The sequence below is a fragment of the Heteronotia binoei genome, chromosome 6 (assembly GCF_032191835.1).
Source record: "Heteronotia binoei isolate CCM8104 ecotype False Entrance Well chromosome 6, APGP_CSIRO_Hbin_v1, whole genome shotgun sequence".
NCBI lineage: Eukaryota > Metazoa > Chordata > Lepidosauria > Squamata > Gekkonidae > Heteronotia > Heteronotia binoei.
The window spans coordinates 36,748,633-36,770,216 of NC_083228.1; the positions used below are offsets into that span (position 1 = coordinate 36,748,633).

Below are 21,584 nucleotides of genomic sequence, written 5' to 3' on the forward strand. Positions count from 1 at the left end.
ATGTTTCAAACTGGTTGAGAAAACTAACATGTCTTCTGTGTTGGAAATTGTGCATACATTACAGTGCAAATTTCTCGCTATGATTACCAGAGAGATCTCTGATGATTTATATCCATATACCTAATTCTCAACTGTACTCGAAATATGGGTACTTATTTCTGCAAATAGGGAGCACATGGAGGGTAAAGAGATTTTTCTGCACACTTAAGACACTCCTCAGGTGTGCAGAAAAATCTTACATATTTTAAAAAAGTATATGGGGGGGGGGTTAAATTCCCCCCGAACTAAAAAGTGGTGTCTGTGATACACAGGCAACACAACTTGACATGGAGGGCCTGGCTGCTGCTGCTGCTTCCATGGAGCTGATCCAGGCCCAGCTACAGGGATGGGAAATGATGAGCACCATTTTGGGCCTGGCCACAGCCACAAGGAATACTGGGAGCTGCTCTGGGCCCAGCTGTGGCAGTGGGCTTCCCAGGTTGCTGAGCCCTGAGCACAGGCAAGGAATCAAGGAAGGGAGGCATTTGACAAACTCAGCACTGGGCCCACTGCCACTGGTGGAGTCTTGAGCGGCACAGGACCCAGCCCTGCATCAGCTAGAGATTGGGGAAGAGGAACCTGGGAGTCTGGCCGAGCCTGCGGCATCATCCAAATCCAGTGGCAACAGGACAAGCCAGAGTAGTGGGCCTGAAAAGGGCTGGTAGAAAGGAAGAATGGTGATCTCACCCTCCCTCCCCTGACATTTCTGTCACCCTTTCCCTTGGAATAGAGGAACTCTCTTGGGTCACACTCAGGGAAGAAAGCAACAGTGACTGGTGAAGGGACCTTGGGGTGGAGGTGGGGCTTGATAGGGGTAGTGGTTTGGTGGGAGGAGAAGAGAAGAGAAAGGCTTAATGGGGAGAGGGAAAGAAAAAGGAGATATTGGGTAGGGGAGAGAAAGAAAGGAGAAAATGGAGGAGAGGGAAAGAAGCAATGGTGGGGGAATGCCCCCTCTCCACAAGTTTCTTGTGGGTCCCCACTTGTTAATTATAATGTTGTGAATCATGGGACTTGCATGTACAAAACAACGTGAAAAGGATAACTATTTTCAAAAGTATATAAAACTATGGACACTTATTAGGATAAAATGATTTTTGTAATACGTATTTATTTAAAAAGATGTGGCTTCCTCAAAGCCTGAAAGATAAACAGTTATTAAATATATAAAATATAAAAGCCCAGGTATATTTTTATTCAAAGAAAGAAAGATGAAACAAGAGTACCACCTGTTATGATAATTAAGTCTTAATGTTACAACATAGCGAACGCTACAGAGGCGACCAGTGGAAGCTCGCTAAGACGCTCTGCCAATCAAGATCTGTGGTGGGAAGTTTAGCTGGCCAGGATTGGATCTGGCCAGGGTTGTTCCAGGGAATGTATATAATCAGGACCCGGCCCACGTGTCTCTCTCTTGTGATATACTCGCCAATAAAGTATGTTGCCTTCAACATGTATCGTCATTCAGTACATTAAATCACCTTTGCAGTTTGGATTAAAGATTCCAAGAATGAAGTATAGATATTCTGTTCATATTACAAGTACATAAAGAAAAGGCAACATGGTGGAGAAATTAGCAGGACAAAAGAGCCACTTCTGATGCAGAGCACCTCAGATCCAGTGGTTTTCACGTAAGAGTGGATACTAAGTTCTGTAGAAACTAGTTTGTGCCAATGTTTAATGCAATGTCCCATTTTGTGCCAATATTTAATGCAATGCTATAAAAGCAAGACAGGTGCACAAGGCTCTCTTCAGACCTGGCTTGCCATTCGCATGTGCTCTGGAGTCCCAAAAGTCAGGCCAACAAAATCCATGGTCATTTACAAAAGAATCCTTTGGGGCATTAAGGTCATAACAAAGTTGCTGGCATCTCCAAAGATATTTTTGCACCTCTGTTAATTGCTAGTTGTCTCAGTGCTTATGAAACAGGACTTCTGGTTACAGCTCAGAATGTGACAGTTGAGAACAGCTACCAGGTAGGAATGTACTGGATTTTTATCCCTATATATACTTTCAAGGGGGCTGAATAATGATTATCTGGTTCCCTGATTTTGCCCTGTGCATCAACAGGATACAGTGTCTATCTAGGAATGCAGTGCTTAGGTAGAAAGATGACACCTTATCATCCGAACTTTGATATGTTGGGAATGATTTTGAAATGCAGAGGCACTGTTACTATAGTTTCACATTGCAGAAAACTACAAGCAACTCTTAGTCAAAATTCTGACTGATTCTGTCCTCATGACCTCCAGAAGTTGGTAGTATTGACTAAAAAAGTTACTTGAAAATTATATTTTGAGCAATAATTGCTTGCAATTTATTGCAATGTGCAATAAATAAATAAATACAGAAATAAAAGGAAATGAACCAAATTGAATATGTATGTATGAAAAAGAATAGCCCAGGGATTTTTCATAAATAAATTCTCTCTGAAGGCTTTTTTTATTAAAGACCTTTTGGAATTTGTGATATGCCAAGGTGGGTTGGTTTGGAAATGTTTAACATGATGCAATTAACAAGTTCAAACTTGATGCAGTATTAACAAACAAAAGAGAAACTTGAAAAAGAAATTCTTTCTACATGCCTCGATGACTTTCCTATCCTTGTTTTATCGTTCTATGCCTGTAATTTTTAGCATGTTGATTGCAATGTCGACTTATATAAATCGTATCACCTGTTGTACATATAATAAGTAAATCCTTTGGAAATTGTGTGTGTTACTAGGGGATTGTTTCCTATCTATTAATACACATTTTTCAAGTCATTGATATAAGAAAGGCCTGCATTGATATAAGAAAGGCCTGATAGCCTGCATTTTATAGTCCTTTAGCCTTTAACAATAGGCATCAAATACATTTTTACTGACTGCAAAGAATTCTAAAAGTGAGACCAAAACTCCTGTTATCAGGGAAAGAAAATTAACAATTGAGATAAGAGGGCACAACCCTTTATAGACTAGAAGTTGAATGAAAATCAGAAAGCAGAAGGTAGGAATAAATGGTAGCTTCTACATAGGATGGAAGTAAGGAACCGGAAGCAGTACTATGCAGTTTTTAAAACTATATATAAACTGTATGGAAATGTCTGCTACACTGAGGTAGTAAAGTTTGCAAATGGCAACAACTTATTTAATGGGATAGGTAATCTTGTCAGGTAGTTTTTTTAAAAGCCAAACTTCCCCAAACTGTTGAATCCCTTCCTTTCTTTGTTCCCACACAAAAATGACTGTAAAACGTGCCATTCAGTAATCAAGCCACTATCTCTTATTAACTAATTCCCATTAGGGAAACGAGCTAACCATTCTGAGTCATCAACAAAGGAAAGGACTGGTCAACCAGCAGAGCTTCATGTTAAGAAAGCTACTTTTAAGTCCAAGAGTCCAAAAACCAAGCATCTGTACCAGCATCTATGTAAAAAATGGAATGTGTTCAGTAGTTGCTATTTTGTGGTTTAAAAGAATCCATGCAAACCACCAGAGTTTGAGTTGAAAGTGTTATAATCTTCCAGTAAGAATAGAGAGCCGGCTGACGGGTGAGCTTCATAAATATGTACAATACTTGAACATGCAATACTTGAAGAGATGGCATAGAAATTTTCCAAATAAATTAAATATCAACATCTAAATTATATTGTGTGCCTGAAATGAGAAGGAAATAAAGGAGCATTTAGGTGAATTTTCACTATACAAAATGGATATATAATATAGATGGAAACAATGTTTTAATTGCTTCTTTTAAAATTTAGTAAATTTTTTTCACAGCAGTAGTCCCTTCTTTTTATTTCTACTGGTTTTTTCTTTAAAAAAATGCTGAGTAAGGTCAGGTACTTAATGATATATTTTGATGCTATAATACTAATTTACAATAGAAGACATAATTCCAAATCATTCTTTCTTTGGTATGAAATTATTAAAAAAAAAACTTTTCCCCATCCTCAGTGTATACTGTACCTCTCCAGAAAATTCAGGATGGCTTGCATGGTAATAAATTTTAAATATATTATTAGCAATAAAATCTTAAAAGCCAACAGTAAATCATAGTAGTCCTGCTGCAAATGAGCACTACTTTGGATTAAGATTCTAAGAAATATCCTGAAGCTATTGGTGGATATTTTTTATCACAGGAAAAAGAAGAACCTCAAAGCTTCAGCTTCAGAAGATAGTGGTACCTTTCAAGATGATTTTTGTTTAACAGCTCCATGTTTATTGTATAGTTCCTTGTTGGAAGGAAGGCAGCTGGTTTCTGTCACAAACCAACATTTGAAAATTATTGATAAAAAAGGGTTTCCTCTTTTCTTGGAAGGTAGAATCTGTATACAACTGAGTTTGGATGTGCTTTTCCTAATCCATAAATGGAATTAGAAGTAGGACTTGCTTCATCATAGGACAAATCCAGATTCAGGTCCAAGGTTCATTGATGGAAGTTGAGGGTGTCCATGGACAAAGGTCTGGTGGCTGACTAAAAATTGTTCCTATGGAAGGTCTGGAGACATTGTTTTAGACATAGGTTGAAGGCTAGCCCATCAAGCCACAGCACGGACACTTTTTATTACTATTGGCCCAAGGTGCTAGAACATCAAGTTTGACTGGGAGTTGTTTCATTATCTGTCTTCCTTAAGCAGCCCAATCTTTCTCTTTAAGCATTGCCAGCGAAGTTGGGCAGGCACCCCATTATTGGTCCACAGTCATATATGTTTAAACTATATTTACTAATGGGCAGGAACAAAAGCCATGGAATAATTTTTGTAGACCAGTCAATAGGATACAAAACAATGTGTGAGCTTTCAAGTTCTCTAGAACTCATCATCAGGCTGGATGTTGTGTGCCTTTTTAAAGAGAGTTGGATAGGAAGAATAAAGCTTCACCTTGAGACAATTTGTCAAGTCAAGTCAGCCTTTATTGGCATACAAAACAATTTGTCTGTTTCTGTTTATAATGTCCTGCAGACACAGGAAGTGCTGGGAGGAGTTTGGTATCGGGTACCCTTGGCCTTTTTAGAAGATGATGAGATAGCAATGACAGCTTCCATTGTGAATATAAAACCCAGTGGTTAATAATGTGTCTGTTGGATAAGCTAGCGATGCTAAACAGCTCCATCATTGGGTTGATTCCTAATAGCATCTATTGATAGCTACAATATGTACAATTAGAAAAGTTTAGTGATAAAGTTTTTCCTAGATTTCATTTCAGGCAGCAAGAGGGTGGTTGCAAGTATGTTCCAATGCATGCATACATAGAAATCACAATAATAGAAAATAAATATTTCTGAGAAATCAAGTTCAGCCTAGTATTTTCCTTGTTACATTTATTTATGGATAGGGAGACTCCCCACCTCTTTTTGTAGGAGGATATTTAAATATACACTTTCCCTACCTTGTTGTTGAATGTGATCCAATCCAGAAAACCCTACAAAACCCTGAAAATGTGTCATAGCTCTCTTGAATCCGTACACATTTTAAAAACAATAACATATTATTCCCTTTCAAGTCTAAAATATCATTTGTTTTGCAGGTGCTACAGGATGTGGCTACTGATCACTATGCTGGCTGTACAAGGAACTGCGAATCTGGAAGAAGCCCAACCCAAAATGAATCCTGAACAATTTATGAATGTGGTACATTGAGCTCAGACAAAAAGAACCACTGTAGTTGCTGTGATTTCTATCCCCCTCCTTTCCCACATACAACTCCCCAAGAAACCAAACTTAACTCACAGAACTGTCATTTTATCATCTATCCTGCATTACTAGCTCTCAGAGGCAATCTTTCAACTTCCACCAAAAGTATAATGTTTACTGAACATTTTCTTTTTGTATCCACAGAGTGAGAAAATCCAGTACTGGAACTATCCTTGTGAAGAATATGAAGTACTCACACATGATGGGTATTATCTGAGTCTCAGCAGAATTCCAGGAGGTAAAGTAAAATGTGGGAATGTAAAGTGATATACTTTTATTTAGGCAAAAGAATATGACATGAAGCTCTGCTTTTAACAGTGCCTTCATAAGGAAGCATAAAGACAGTGTTGTATATAAATTTTTTAAATGAGTGCAAAACCAATGAAAATGTAGGAACACACAAACAGGGAGAAAAGCTAACAAATGAGAAACTGGCAAACAAAATGAAACTGGGCTGCCACCTGCCTAATCTTAGTTGGTAGGGCTTCTGAAGATGGCTAGAGGGATTGGGTAGGTTCATAAGAGAGTGCATAGCCCTCAAGGTATGCTGCTGGCTCCAGGCCATATAAGGGATTTAAAGGAAAATACCAGCACCTTGAATTGAGACCAGAAGTAAAATGGAACACAACTGGTGTGCTATGGTTCCCACAACCCACTCCTATCATTCTGGCTACAGCATTCTGGACCAACCAAAGCTCCCAGACAGTCTTCAAAGGCAGCCCAATGTAGAGCTCTAGCTAGGGCATGCACCACACTGGCAAGATGTTTTCTTCCTAGTCCAAGCTAGTGGAAGGCACCCCTGGTCACCTCTGTCACCTGTTTATCCAACAAGAGGCCTGGGTCCAGAGTTGCCTTTGCTACAAATTGCTCCTTTAAGGGAAGTGCAACCTCCTCCACTTCAAAACAGATGACCTACCCATTCTGGGTCAAACCTTCCCTCCACCAGTAGCACCTACTGAATTCAACTGGGATTCAATTTCAGCTTGTTAGCCCTTATCCATCCTAAAACTGCTTCCAGGCACCTGTTGATAGTTTCCACAATCTCTCTAGGATCTGCTGAAAACGTGATAGAGTTGAATGTCATCTAACTATTCGTGGCAACTCAGTCCTGCTCTCTGGATGATCTCTCCCAGTGGCTTTACATAAATGTTGAAATGTTAAAAAAGTATAGAGGACAAGATGGAACCTTACTGGAGCCTCTAGTTCCAATGAGTATGCAAAAAGTCCTGCCTTTTCTGTTGGTAGGGTTGCTCTGTCAATAGGCACAGGACCATCAGGTTTTTCTACTGAGAAAGAGCAATTTCATTAGTGGAGTTGGAACCTACAAATATCTTTGCTACAAAAAGAACAGTCATTGGGTTCCTTCCAAGAAGCCTTAGGAACTATAATTTTGCTAAGATGATAACATTTAATGGTTACAACACAGTTTTGGAAAATTGTATAAATCTCTCAAACATGCTACTTCTACATGTCTCATGTTCCAGAAACTTGGTTTAAATTCGTTAAAAAAAAAAAAAAGAGTTGTCAGGTTTTGTTTATATGCATTGGTGTAGTTCCACCATGAGTTTTCTAGCGCAACATGAATTTAAATCTTTCTGCCTTATATTCTTATCCAGCATTCTTACCATGTTATGGACATTTTAATTTTATGTGCCATATCACAGAAGTTTTAGCTTTGTTACTTTATATTTTCAGGCTCAAAGGCAGCTATACTGCTGATGCATAACATATATATGGAGGGCAGCGTTTGGGTAGCAAACCTCCCCGATAATAGCCTGGGCTTCATGCTAGCAGATGCTGGATATGATGTGTGGATTGGAAACAGCAGAGGCAATTCCTGGTCTAGAAGACACCAGTGCCTTACAATTGACCAACAGGAATTTTGGGATTTCAGGTAAGTTAATTTGGCATGGAATGAATGAAATGTGGCATTCAAAGAGCTGTGGCATTCAAAAAGCTTTGAGAAGTGGTCTCAGATCTACTGTTGAGGTGGCTGAAATTTTTGTTACATGGTGATCTCTAGATCCATAATGAAGCATTGCAGGAAGGAATAACTCTGACTCCTTGATATCTCAGAACATCTTGGGACTCACACATGAAGCAAGGCATATATCTGAAACAGCATTCTGTTCTGATCTAGTTGGGATCAGAGTATTTGGAGGACTACTTACTCTCATAAAATTCTCCCTGGCCAAGGTGTATGCCTTTATGCAGGTCATGAAAAATAGGATTGTTTTGCTGCTTGCTCCCCTTGTCCTCCTCATTTCCCTTTCCTTGGCATATTCTCTGGACATTTTGTGGTGTCGTGTAACGTTAGGGTTGCAGATCCCCAGTTGAGGGCAGGGGATCCCCTGGTTTGGAGGTCCTCCATCCGCTTCAGTGTCATGAGAAAATGGGGGGAGAGGGAGGAAATGTCTGCTGGGCACTCCAAAGAACCTTACAGGGTTCTTTTTTTTAAGCTCTTGGATGACTGGCTACATCAAGGGGGTGTAGCCTAATGTGCAAAGGAGCTCCTGCTAGAATTACACCCCTGCGTGTGGGTATTTACCCAATAGGAAAGAATGGCAACCAGACGGTAGGGAGCAACTGTTCAGGGGTCCTTTGCAGCTGAACCCCTTCATTGTCCCTTTCAAACTTGTGTGTCTTTAGATAAGAATGTGGAATTGGTTCCCAGCTATTTTGGTGCCATTTGCTCTTAAGTCCCTTGCTTCAGACCCCAGAAATATCCTTCCCCCTTTAATTCTGGAAAGTTCCATAATTCCATAATTTTCCATTGTATAAATACACAGAATGACCCTAAAAGACATTTTTGGCACAAGAATGTCAGTATGCACATCCCTAGTTGGAAGCTATTTTGGGATGGAATATCCAATCCTAGAATCACATCATTATCATCTCCTCACCTGTAGCCTAAACTTTTATTGTTCTAGAAAAATCTTTACTGTGAAGGTATAAACTCAGGCCTCAGATTCAGCAGGAGCTCACAGGAGCATAGCTCCTGGACCTTTCTGAGGGTTCTCTCCCCACCTACCTTGTCCATTGAATAGTAGCTGCAACTGCATAAGAATCCCTGGATTAGGAAGGTGGGTAACCAGCCAGCCACCAGGGGCTTTGCCACATCTCCAGTAGCCCTCATTAACTCCTGGAGAAGCCCGTGCCACCCTTTCTTCACTTTTTATGTGATTTTGGGTGGCCGGTAATTTGCTGGCCTTTTGACTGGTGGGTGGTGGCTGAGGAGAGCCCTTGGTGAGTGAGCCGGGCTTGGACTGGCTGGATCTCTAGCCAGCCCAAGCAGGTCTTGCTTGCCCGGGGTGCTCCTTTCTTGCATCAGGTTGCTTTTGGCTGGGGGGGGGCGGCATATGCTAATGAGCTCCGCCACCTATTTTTCTACAAAACAACCCTTGTATAAACTTATTTTTCCTACTTACATGGTTCATGGCTGCAGTCCCTTGATCTCTTTTGTTGTAGATTTAAAGAAGACAGGTCTAGTAAACAGCTCTTCTCCTTCTTTCTTGGGGAAATTTTTGGTATTTGAAGATAGCTTCTGACCTCTTTTTTGTTTTCTGACTATGCTTACTAAGGGCACAGGAAGCGATTCATTTCTAATTATTTCGTGATTTTTTTTTAAGGTCCAGAAAGCCCTGCTTTATTCCTCCCCAAGTTCTTTTTTCCAAAATTTGGATTCAGTTGATTGTTTTATGTTTTATGACAATTGTCTTTATTTCCCCTTCATAAATCAGTAGGGATTGAAATAATCTTTCCTCCTCTCCTTGGTCTGAGATATTATTTCACACAATTCAAATGAATATTTTGATGCCATTTTTAAAAAGAAATTAACCCATATCTCTTTTGAAATAAGCTCAGTTCAGTCCATAACTGCTTTTGGAATTACCTCTATTTCTCAAGCAAGCATCAATATACTAAAAAAAAATCAATATGTCCTGTGTTTTATTTGGAAGTTATAGTGTGTGTGTGATTGACAGGCTGATATTTCTCTTTCACCAAGAAATTTGCATTGTAGAATGGCAACTCAAGAAACAGAGTAGATGATTGCTTACAAAAGAAGAATTTCAGTGCAGAGGATAGGTAAATCACCACCATTGGGCATTGCTAGTAAAGTATCATAAGGAAGACTGACTATATAATATAATTTATGTCACTGTATAATATAATATCTGTCAATGAAAACCTCCAAGGGCCGAATAAAATCACTTGCATTGTGAAGCCATTGTGTATGCCCTGAAACAATCATGACTTAGTACAGAATAGTATAAAAATGCTGTTTAAATCATCCTGGAAGACTTGTTTTGAATCGTGGTCTTTGAGGGAAAATTTACCATTACCATCAAAAAAAAAAAAAAAAGAAAGAAAGAAAAAAAAAAAGAAGAAACCCACAGAGGACCAGAACCTAGAACTCTAAAAAGGATGAATATGGACAAAAGGTATGTATTTAAGAAACTAGTTAAATGTGCATCTTGACTCCTACTTTGTTCTACTTAGTAACAAGTTAGACAACAGTTATTTGAATAAATAATTCATTTTTAAACATCACAAAGGAGTTGCATGTTTAATAATCAAAGATCTGTCATGTCGCTTAGAAGAACTCATTGGAAACAATATTGTTAGGATTGAACTGACATACTGGATCATTGATTGCACATTCCTGCTTCTTAGTAGAAATGGGCACAATGCTGAACAAAGGTTTATGAATGCTGTTAATATTATGAATTGGGTTATGCATGCTGTTAATATTAACCAATGTGTGTTCTCATTTTCAGTTTTCATGAAATGGGTATTTATGATCTTTCAGCCATGATAGACTTTATTCTGCGAAAAAGTGGACAGGAAAAAATCTATTATGCTGGTCATGCTCAAGGAAGCACCATAGGTATGTAAAGAATGAAGCTTATCAACCTAGAAAGAAGAGATTAGATTCATTAAGGAATAGTCATCCCCACCCCCCTTCAAGCAAGGAACAGAGATCCAGAGGAATTAAATACTAGAGACACTCCTGGAAGGAAATGTCTAGAAGCTTCAGGATGAACTTCTCTGACCAGCCTGACTTGGTCATTATTTGGGGAAAAGAGAGGTGATAAAAGCTCAGGGGAGCAAGGAGAAAGCTCTCTTGTGCTGGGTTCATCAGAGCAGACAGAGCTCTCTACTGAGGAGGCAGCCATTGACCATATGCCGGCCTAAAGATCTGGAAAAAACTTCAAGATAATGAAAACTCCGTAGAGATCTGTAACTTCCTAAACCAAAGAAGCCTGTCCAATATTTTAACATCTGATAGGGCATGTATAGAAAAAGGGACAGAGGAACTATGTTTTCCAATTTCTTTTGAACCCCTTGCTCAGTCTGATGCTATGCTAGAAATATGCTTGTGAACAGTTTCTTTTAAATAAATACTTTAAACATTTGGTGCTGGTAGTGGTTCTCTGTACCACATACACCTTCATTGTCTTTTACATACTATTCTAAGAGAAATGCCAAGGGGAAGGCAGGCAGTTGGCAAGTGAGTATTCCTCCAAGAGCACATAAGGCAGTAAACTGTCCCTGTGATGACCAGATAGTGAGCAATAGGAGACACAGAGGCAGGGTCTCAGAACTTGAACAGGACTTGAAAAGGAAGTTGGGAGCCCTGATCCTCTCATCAGGCAATTCCTGCAAAGGACAGGCGGCAGAGACAGGAGATGAGAGAGAGAGAAAAGCCTCTCCAGATGTCGAGAGGAACCTTGGAGGGCAAGATGGAATAGGGTCTGCAGGCTAGAGTGGGCCTGTTCCACCACACTGTCACCTTGTCTTTTATACTATGTCTCCTGAATGAGTAAAGCCTTGACTTTAAAACATTTCATTCATTCTAAAGATAATATTTCATGGGATTTTTGTGGACCCAAAATAATTAATGGTTTTTGAATTTGGAAAAACAATTTTCACCCATAAACTTGGTTGGTTCAGCTATAATTCACAGGCTTTGGCAATGGTTTATTAATTTGGAATATTTCTACGCTGCCTCTTCAGGGTTCTGCTTTTTATAGAGCCAGTTTGGTGTAGTGGTTAAGAGCAGTGGACTCTAATCTGGAGAATTGGGTTTGATTTCCCACTCCTCCATATGAAGGTGCTGAAGGGCAATTCTGGAAGAGCTCTCAACTCTACCAACCTCACAGGGTGTCTGTTGTGGGGAGTGAAAAGGGTGGAGATTGTATGATGCTCTGAGATTCTGAGTGATGAGTGGGGTATAAATCCAATCTCCTCCTCCTCTTCTTCCTACTGTCTGAGAATAATGCATTACTTCAAACAAAGTAAGTATACAAAATTGAATTTCTCATTGCAACAGGTTTTGTGGCATTTTCTGTGTTGCCTCAACTTGCCGAAAAAATTAAGATGTTTTTTGCCTTGGGACCTGCATATACATGCAGATACAGCAAAAGTCCACTTTCACAACCGCTGTGGTTGCCAGCAGCATTTCTGAAGGTATGTGCGAAATGATGAGTCAGACATATGTCTAAGTTTTATGTATCCAGTTTTTCCAAGCAAAAATGACAATGTGCATTAGTGATGGGCAAATGCTGCTCTGATTGTATTTTGGGACCTTCACCCTTGTGCACTCGTGTTTATTTTTTGTTATGAATGCTTGAAATTGGTCTAAATTCTGTTGTGTGTGTGTGTGTTGTAATGCACATTTTGCTTAGTGTCCCCCTGGCTATCCCTATACCTCATCCAATAAACCCAACCAATTTCACAGAAAGTAATATTACCTCTTTTGCTGTCTCAGACATACCACAATGATAGTTAGGGTTGTGCAGTTGGATACTGATGGCCTGCTATTTCTAGGATTGAATGGACAATATCTTATACCACGAAAGCCACTAGTGGTACTTCCCAACTTTGATATTTTCACTTCTGAGAATATCAGAAATACAAGCCTGTTCTGCAGTCTTATATTTCCTTGTTCCCAGGAAATAGAAATCTAGTCCAGTCAGTAGATTGTCTATGGCTAAGGTTGCCAAGTCGTCTTCAAGTCCTGGTGAGGAACTTTCGCGTGTGTGCAAAGCATCATCAAAATGGCGGCACACATGCAGGCCACTTCAGGCGTTAGAGTTTTACCTTCCAAATGGCTACAGCATCCAGGAAACCATAGAGTTTTCCCAGAAATGCCTTGAGCGGCCCGCATGTGTGCCACCATTTTGATGATGTCACTTCCAGGTGACATCATCATGCCAGCGGCACAGGGGGAGATTCCCAACCTGCCGGCCCACATTGGATTCCCCGCCTGGACCGGGGGCTTGGCAGCCCTATCTATGGCCAATCAGGCAGTCCTCCTTAGCCCAGAGGAGAAGGCAGAGGGCCTAAGGAGGGAACTGTAGCTAAGGAAGTTCATATTGTGCTCTGTTGCCATTAGGCCTGTGTATTTGGCTTCTTATAATGCTTGCCATAGGGTCTGTTTGTTTGGCTTTTCCCTACATTAACACTATTGGTCCAAACAAAAATTCACAAACAAAACTACACAAAATAGTGCAAGCTTTTGAGTTCTCTAGAAGTCTTGATAAGGCTGGATGTTTGTTGTTAACCTTATTCCCCTCCAAATAAGGAAGGAAGCAAGATGATTCAAATTATTAGCTTGAAGGAAACCACAGAAGGTAAAGGCAATGAGGATATTTCAGGGCACATTTTTCAGGGGTCCAATACACCTTAAACTTGGCGGGGTTTAGCAGAGAGGGAGTACAAAATTGCCTGTAATTTTGGTGGCATTTGCTTAAAATATATCTGCTCCAGGAAGCTGACTTTATTTCCCTATAGGAAATATTCTTATAGGAAATAATGGGTAGACATAATCTATCAATTGTAATGGAAATTATATTCCTGATCAAAATGATAATCATGCCCTTCCTAACATTATGATATGGAATTTAAATTTTAATTTTTGAGGTGCACACCTATAGTGATGTTGGGGGGCAGCAAGACTTGGGAATCAGGCAAACAAAATGGGGGAAAGACTGATTACTTTTCATGCTGAGTCTTCTGACATTGGATTCTGTATGCTTTCTCTGTTAGAAGATGCATGATGTGGCCATATTAAGACTGAAACATGCATACTCCAAGCAGCCAACTTCTTAGTTGTTGAAGCCATTAAGCTGAATGATACCATCACGAAAAACCAAACTACTTGAAATACTTCTCCTTTTAAATGGTGAATAAATAATCAGTATGATTATCATGGGGTGTTTGAGTCAAGAAAATAATATGAGCATGGCAAATTTGATTTTTGAACATCTTCTTTGTGAAAAATGAGTCAGCAACTGGTTTCAAAAATTAAAGTATCTTTTACCTCACAGCCTGTATAGACATTATTAGGAATATTTGATGTTGTTGAGCTAAAAATAACAATATATACCAAATATACAACCATCAAATGCTGTCTATAACATAATTCTCAAACGTCAATGTATACTACAAAAAATTATTTGTATTGTGAAACACTCCAGGTTGTTGAAAATCCAGTTAGAGACTCCTGCACATAATACATTTTCATAAACATATATATCGACACAATACAATCATTTAACTATGATTCATACTGAAGCATCTCTCGCTATACACTTCATACAAAGTACATTTAAAAGCCAAGCATATATCAGTTTTCACAGTCAATTCCTGACACCTGAACACTGAATATGGCAACCAAATCTTGTTCCAATCCACAAGAGGTTGTTTCCAGAAGACTGCTAGGTGCAAATATACAGGATTGGTACAATTTGATGATATTATCAGACATACATTGGGGAGGGACTGTGGCTCAGTGGTAGAGCATCTGCTTGGGAAGCAGAAGGTCCCAGGTTCAATCCCTGGCATTTCCAAAAAAGGGTCCAGGCAAATAGGTGTGAAAAACCTCAGCTTGAGACCCTGGAGAGCTGCTGCCAGTCTGAGAAGACAATACTGACTTTGATGGACCAAAGGTCTGATTCAGTATAAGGCAGCTTCATATGTTCATGTTTTACATGGAATTCTTCCTATATAAGCAATTGGAGCAGGACACACTTTCCTAGATAGCCGGTGGTTTCATTTTAAAATACTTAGTCAACTTGCTTCTTTCTGTTCTTTGCTGCTTATAATGGAACCAAACAGAAAAATAAATAATATTGCAGACTCAACTCGCTTCTATTTTCTTCTGCTTACAATGGAACCAGTGAGAATAATCAATACTTCATACTGTGGACTCAGCCTCAGGAAGGTGTGCCCTGCTCCAGCAGCTTACTCTGAAGTACCAAAGGAGGTGTCAAACATGAGTAGTTCAATAATGGAGTCCTTTGTTTTTAATCAAAGATACATTCTTTATTTAACTTCAGGTTGCTCACGTAACATTGTCTTTGAGAAAACTAAAGAATCAAGGAATGTAGGATGCTATATAGGGTATCATAAAAGTTACAAACACACACTATTGGAATTTGGGGTTCAAAGGGCACAGCAGTATTTCTTCTCTACCTAGCAATAACCATCTCACACCACCCCGTGACCGAGATAAGGCCTGGGAATTGCCTGAGATGAAACGGGAGTTGTCGCACAGAGACACAGCCAGACAATTTCGTTATATAATCATTCTTTGCCAGATGGCTGTATGGACGTGAGAAAGGGGTTGCAGGGAATGGAGAATGACTAGGAACTCTTTCTTGACCATACTGTAGCCATCTTAATAGGAAATCAACTGTGCTTGACAGGAGGATGCTCAGCAACAGCAGTCCCATCCTTTTCTTAATCCCCAACAAACCGCTGGCCTTTAGAAAAGGTGGTAATTTTCTCCCAGTCTCTGTGACATACGGTAGAATCTTTGTGGTATATCACAGGAGAAATGGAAGTCCCGGAGCATTTACCCCTCTGTAGGACTTCTGTTTCTCCTTAACTTGAAGAAGACCATAGATTTATATCCCACCCTTCTCTCTGAATCAGAGTCTCAGAGCAGTTTACAATCTCCTTTATCTTCTTCGCTCTGTGAGGGCTGAAAAAGTTCTCCCAGAAGCTGCCCTTTCAAGGACAGCTCTGCAAGAGCTATGGCTAACCCAATGCCATTCCAGCAGTTGCAAGTGGAGGAGTGGGGAATCAAACCCAATTCTCCCAGATAGGAGTCCATACACTTAACCACTACACCAACCTGGCTCTAGTATACCATAGAGTCCATCCTCCGAAGCTGATGTTTCCTGCAGGGGGAACTCTTGTTATTCTGGACCTCAGTAAGGATCTCTGTAGTCTGGAGCTCTGTAGTAACTCCAGGAAGCTCTTGGCCTCACCTTGAGCTTATATAACACATATCCCATTAAATGGCTGGTATTTTTTCATGTGTTAAGGGACAACTTGATATTTTTCAGAGTTCTTGAAGTCAACCAGAATGATACCCTTCCCCCTTTTTTTTCCTCAGAGAGGTTATCTAAAGACTGCAACATAAATTTGGCTGGCCTACATCTCACCAAATTTTGCTTTCAGTTCAATAGAGTATGGCTGAATGGACTTACCTGTTTCCCTAAAACCAGCAAATTCACTTTTGTTTCTAAAACAAAATATTCTATAGAATATTTTTTAAGTGCAATGTTGAGGACACTTGTAAAGAAGAATTAAAATAATTTTGCAAACTGCTGTAATAAGAAAATTTTGCAAACTGCTGTAATAAGAAAGTTGCTTCATAAGAAAACATTGCAGTCTAGCTACCAACAGTAAAGGGATTTGCTTTGCACAGTGGATATATTATTCACGCTGAGTCTAACTGCATTTCCTTGCAATGCATTTTTCAGGCAGATTTGCAACAATTCAGCAGTGCAGAAACAGAATACTTTTAGTTATAATCAGTTTGATGTTTTTGGAAAAGGGGCACAAGACGAAGAAGCTGGGAATAGAGCACTCATTTCTGTGATCTAAGTTTTCTCTTAATCTTCCAGATAGCTTTGTACATAAATTATTCCTAGTTAAGCATAGAAGTGGGTTTTTATGTTCTTGTTGGGACAGCACAACAAAAATATCCGTAACTGTTCAAAGCAAGGCCATACTAAGGGATTTTGTTCTGCAGATGCACCATACAAGAGTTATTAGGGTTGTGGTTCTTATGTACATACTGAAGTTCCAACAAGGGATGGGCACAAGCTGGCTCATGAACCTAAATTCATGATGAAACAGACATGGTTCGTGGTGCGTGAACCGAAGTTCATGTGATCCTGTTGCCATGGTCATCCCAGGAGACTTTGGAAGGTTCGTGTGGTTCATGTCAACAGACATGTGGGCAGCATGAGTTGCAAAAATCATTTAAAGGAATCCCTTTAAATTACTTTTGCAAGCCTTGCCACTGCCTTGACATGACTCACAAGTGAACACAGAAGACATTTATCAAATTAGGCATTTGTTTATTTTATTTTACTGAATTATTTTCTGCTTAAGGCTATAGCTGTATGAGCAGTGATAGACAGATAGATTGATTGATAGAGAGATAGAGATAGATAGATAGATAGATAGATAGATAGATAGATAGATAGATAGATAGATAGATAGAGAGAGAGAGAGAGAGAGAGAGAGAACATTCATTGCTGTATTAATGTATCTGAGCAATTAATAGAGTGAAGATTCCATCCTTTTTAATATAGATGATATTTGGCACGAAAGAACTATGTCTGTTGAGTCCAAGACTGAAAGCAAGCATGGCCCAAACATGCAGTTCCCAGCTAGTGGATGTGTTTTGCAAGCAGGCTCTTTTTCTTCTTGGTGGATTTAATGAAAGAAATCTAAACAAGGTATTTCATTTATTTTAGTGTTCTACATTAAGATTTGAAGAGTGTCAGAGGCAGTTTCTGTGCATTTGAGGACTGGTTGGCACAACTGTACAGGGAAGAAAAGAAAAGCCACTGGGCTTTGATATATGTTGTGCCTGGCTGTTGCTCTGAGCCATTGCGAATAATATAACAAATACATATATGAAAGCTTGTATGTGGATTTTGAATATTTGAATTGTTTGATGGTTCTACTCCCCAGTGTTTTTTCTTTCCTAACTGGTATTTATGCTGGGAGACCCCCTTTTTCGGTGTGCCTTTACAAATGTACAAGGGAGCAAGATGAAGGGCATATATACAGACAGCCCAAGATTATTACTTTGTTGCTCAAATAATGGGGGAAAGCCTGACCTTTAAGTTTGAAGGTAGCAGGAAATAACTTACTTGCCCTGCTATTGGTACAAACAGGCTTGCTTAACTGGTTTGACTAATTTTAGGGTTGCCAGTCCCCAGTTGGAGGCAGGGGATCCCCGGTCTAGAGGCCCTCCCTCCGCTTCAGAGATATCAGAAAGCATGTGTGTGTGTTAAATGTCTGCAGGCACTCCAGTATACCCTATGGAGATTGATTCCCTTAAAGTATAATGGAGAATTAATCTGTGGGTATGTGGGAGGATTTCTGGCACCATTGGTCAACCTCCTGATAGCACCTAGTTTTTTACTACTGTGTGACACAGAGTGTTGGACTGGATAGACATTGGCTTGATTCAACACGGCTTTCTTATGTTCTGCAAATCACTTCTTACAGAGTCGCTCTGATGTGTATGTATCAATATTTCCAGATTATACATCTGTGAAAAATGGTATCCACTGGAGTCAGGTATGGTTACTATGCTTGTTTACAATACTATAATAGTTTTGTTTAAAGAAATGCTCTCCAGCTCTATTTCTGAGGCAAAAAGATCATATTCAGTAGTGGGAATTCTAGACTCAATCAGTCACTATTGATTTTTTAATCAGAAATCAGCCATTTAATTTTCTTAATTATAGAAAACTAGTGATTAATGAAAAGGCAGAAATGTTCCTGCATCAATAGCAAACTTCTCCTATGTAATAAAAATAGCTGAAAACAGAAGACAACAGAGAAAACTAGTCAGAGAAAGAAATCTGGACTGCCATGTAGTTGAATCAATTGCCTAACTTTCCCCCATGACCATAGATGGCCATGGATTTTGTAGTAAGGAAAACCGTAACAATGAGCTCCCCCAAGAGTCTCAATAGATGACAAAGTTTGCAGCCAGCTCCTTTATCATGAACATAGTAGCAGCTCCATTTTCTTTAACAAACATCCTGATGTAGCAAGAGTTTACTCACATGCTCACTGATATTGCCCCCCCCAACTTGAAACAAAGAGTCAGACACAGTGATTGGATGAAACTACGGGCCACTTTATTTAATTTCTTAATAAATGGCAAGGGCTAAACAGAACCAGCGGCCTGGTCAGGGCCAGGGGTCTCAACAGTCACCTCCCCTGCCATTTAACAGGCGAGCAACGCAGCCCCTGTACAGCTCCCACCAGGCCAGCTCAGCAACAGGCAACAAACCTGGAAGGTCTAGCCATGAGCCGGGCAACTCAATGAAAGGAACCTTCCAGGTAAGCCCCAAAGGACGGTCTGCATTCTCCCACCCTGGGCCAGAAAACCCAAAGATTGATCCTGACAGACCCCTAACCCCACAAAAGGGGGATGCTTTCTGGTCCTCCCCTAGCTGCATAAGCTCATTAACCGCAGAAATCTGCCACAACTAAAGTGACCAACCTATTTAACAGCACCTCCCTAAAGCCAGATTCCTAATCCACTGACATGCTCACTGATATTGTGACATTTGCCCATTTTGCTGAACTAGTGAGAACCCTACACAGTAGTTTTAATCAATCAACCCAATCAGTTAAGCCAATTAAATTATCTGCACAGTACTTTTACTTAATTAGTTTAAAATCTTTATTAGCTGCTTTTCTACCTTATACTAACTCAAGGAGGCTTACAATGTAAATAATAACAAAATGCCATAAAATACATAACAGCCACTAGTTAAGATCAACAGTTTAAAACTGCTGGCAGGCAAGTAGAAGAACTCAACTAATTCAATGGCATCATTAACAAAACTGACTTCAGCTGCCTCTTAAAGGTTGAGCAGGAGGGCATTCTGGAGAAGCTAAGCAGTGGTAGCATTCAGTTGTCAGAATGGAGATTGAATCGGCACGGAGATAGAAAGCTGCTAAAGTATTATTATTAAAAGGTTTGATAATTGCCTTTACGTCAGTGTTTAATCATTTTTAAATCATTAAAAAATCATTGTAATGAAATACTCTTCACAAGTATCCTTTCAAACCCTTCATCTTGGCTTTCTGTGACATACTAATATACTCATTAAGCCCTTGTGTTCCATTTCATTTTCTAGTCAGTTAAAACAGGGGAATTCAGATTCTTTGACTATGGCTCAAGAAACATAGAAAAATACAACCAGGTAGGAATATGCTGGATTTTTATTTTCTCTGTATTGGGAAAGGAATAAGCTGTGGAGGCCCTATAAGTAATTTCATGCATTGAGTCTTTCTAGGGTTGCCAGGCCCTGCACCAGCAGGGAGATTGGGGGGGGGGATATTCCGGGAATGGGCAGGGACATAGCACAAGGCGCATATGTTACCCAGAAGTGACATAGGCAACTTGGTGACCACACTATGGTTTTTCAGCAAAATACTACGGTAAAACTGCCCTCAAAACAGACTTTTGCCCCCCAAAACAGTGTTACCCCCATGTCAGGGATGCACCTATGTCACTTTTGGGTGATGTCAGCATTTTGCACACAATGTTGCTGTTTGGGGAGGGTGGGTGGGAATTTCCTCCCACTGGTGAGCTGAACGTTTGTGGGCAGGATCTGGAGAAAGTGGCAATCCCCCACCCAGGGAGTGGTAACCCTGAGTCTTTCTGGGGGGGAAGCTGATTTGTCTCCTGAATTAATTAGATTCACCACAATTTCAAATATTGTTCTAGCTGGAATTTCTGTGGTGATTTAAATTAATTTTGTTTGGTTTTTGCCTTTTGCCAGACCAGTCCTCCTTTGTACAGGATAGAAGAGATCATGGTGCCGATAGCAATGTGGAGTGGAGGACAGGACTGGGTTTGCCAGCCAGAGGAAACCATGGAAATATTGTCTCAAATCTCTAATCTCATTCATTACAAACATTTTCCTGACTGGAACCACTGGGACTTCATTTGGGGACTAGATGCTGCTCAGCGCATGTATGTGGAAATCCTTGGATTGATGGAGAAACACTTGTGAATTCATTTGTACTGGGATTAAGGACTTGGATTTTTTAAGGGTACATCTATTGGTCTCACAATACTTATTTTGTGTTCTCCCATCCTGTTTCCCCCCCCCCAAAAAAAGTAGCTTTAGATGAGCCTTAATTGTTTACAACTGCATCTTTCTCTAAAATCTAATAGCAAAATATGTTGTTGCATTTCTTAATTTGTTTTCTTACTATGGATGCATGCATTTAAAACTCATGTTAACAAACATCTTTAAAAAAAAAAAAACAAACCCTTGTAGCATGCTCACTTTATATATACTCACTGATTTAATTCAGGGGTAGCCAAACTGTGGTCTGGGAACCACATGTGGCTCTTTCACACATATTGTGTGGCTCCCAAAGCCCCAGCCACCCTGTCAGCTGGCTTGGAGAAGGCATTTTTCTCTTTAAATCATTTCTCCAAGACAGAAAGAGAGCGGCTAGGAGAATGCATTTAGTTGCTTTCTTTCCACCTCTCCTTCCTTCCTTCCTTCCTTCCTTCCTTCCTTCCTTCCTTCCTTCCTTCCTTCCTTCCTTCCTTCCTTCCTTCCTTCCTTCCTTCCTTCCTTCCTTCCTTCCTTCCCTCCCTCCCTCCTTCCCTCCTTCCTTCCCTCCTTCCTTTCCTCCTTCCTTTCCTCCTTCCTTTCCTCCTTCCTTCCCTCCTTCCCTCCTTCCTTCCCTCCTTCCCTCCCCTCCCTCTTTCCCTTCCTCCTTCCCTTTCTCCTTCCCTTTCTCCTTCCTTCCTTCCTTCCTTGATAATCTTAAACATCTGATGTTCATGTC

The 21,584-nt window shown here is 40.0% G+C and overlaps 1 protein-coding gene across 1 annotated transcript; it reads left to right on the top strand.

Annotated features, from left to right (window-relative positions):
* Nucleotides 1-5,555: 5,555 nt before the first annotated feature.
* LOC132573308 (lipase member M-like) lies at nt 5,556-20,812 on the top strand. The gene is made up of 9 exons (XM_060240816.1): nt 5,556-5,648; nt 5,856-5,949; nt 7,407-7,605; nt 10,490-10,599; nt 12,046-12,182; nt 17,330-17,476; nt 18,258-18,329; nt 19,910-19,975; nt 20,558-20,812. The coding sequence occupies exons 1-9, from the start codon at nt 5,556-5,558 to the stop codon at nt 20,789-20,791; spliced, it is 1,152 nt and encodes a 383-aa protein (XP_060096799.1). The 3' UTR covers nt 20,792-20,812.
* Nucleotides 20,813-21,584: the final 772 nt, after the last annotated feature.

What these genes read in the sequence shown, in the direction of transcription:
- LOC132573308 (XM_060240816.1), top strand. Translation starts at nt 5,556, where the DNA reads ATGTGGCTACTGATCACTATGCTGGCTGTACAAGGAACTGCGAATCTG. An exon ending in TGCCAGCAGCATTTCTGAAG is followed by an intron (nt 12,183 to 17,329) that starts GTATGTGCGAAA and finishes TTTTTAATATAG; the next exon opens with ATGATATTTGGCACGAAAGA. An exon ending in ATGAAAGAAATCTAAACAAG is followed by an intron (nt 17,477 to 18,257) that starts GTATTTCATTTA and finishes CACTTCTTACAG; the next exon opens with AGTCGCTCTGATGTGTATGT.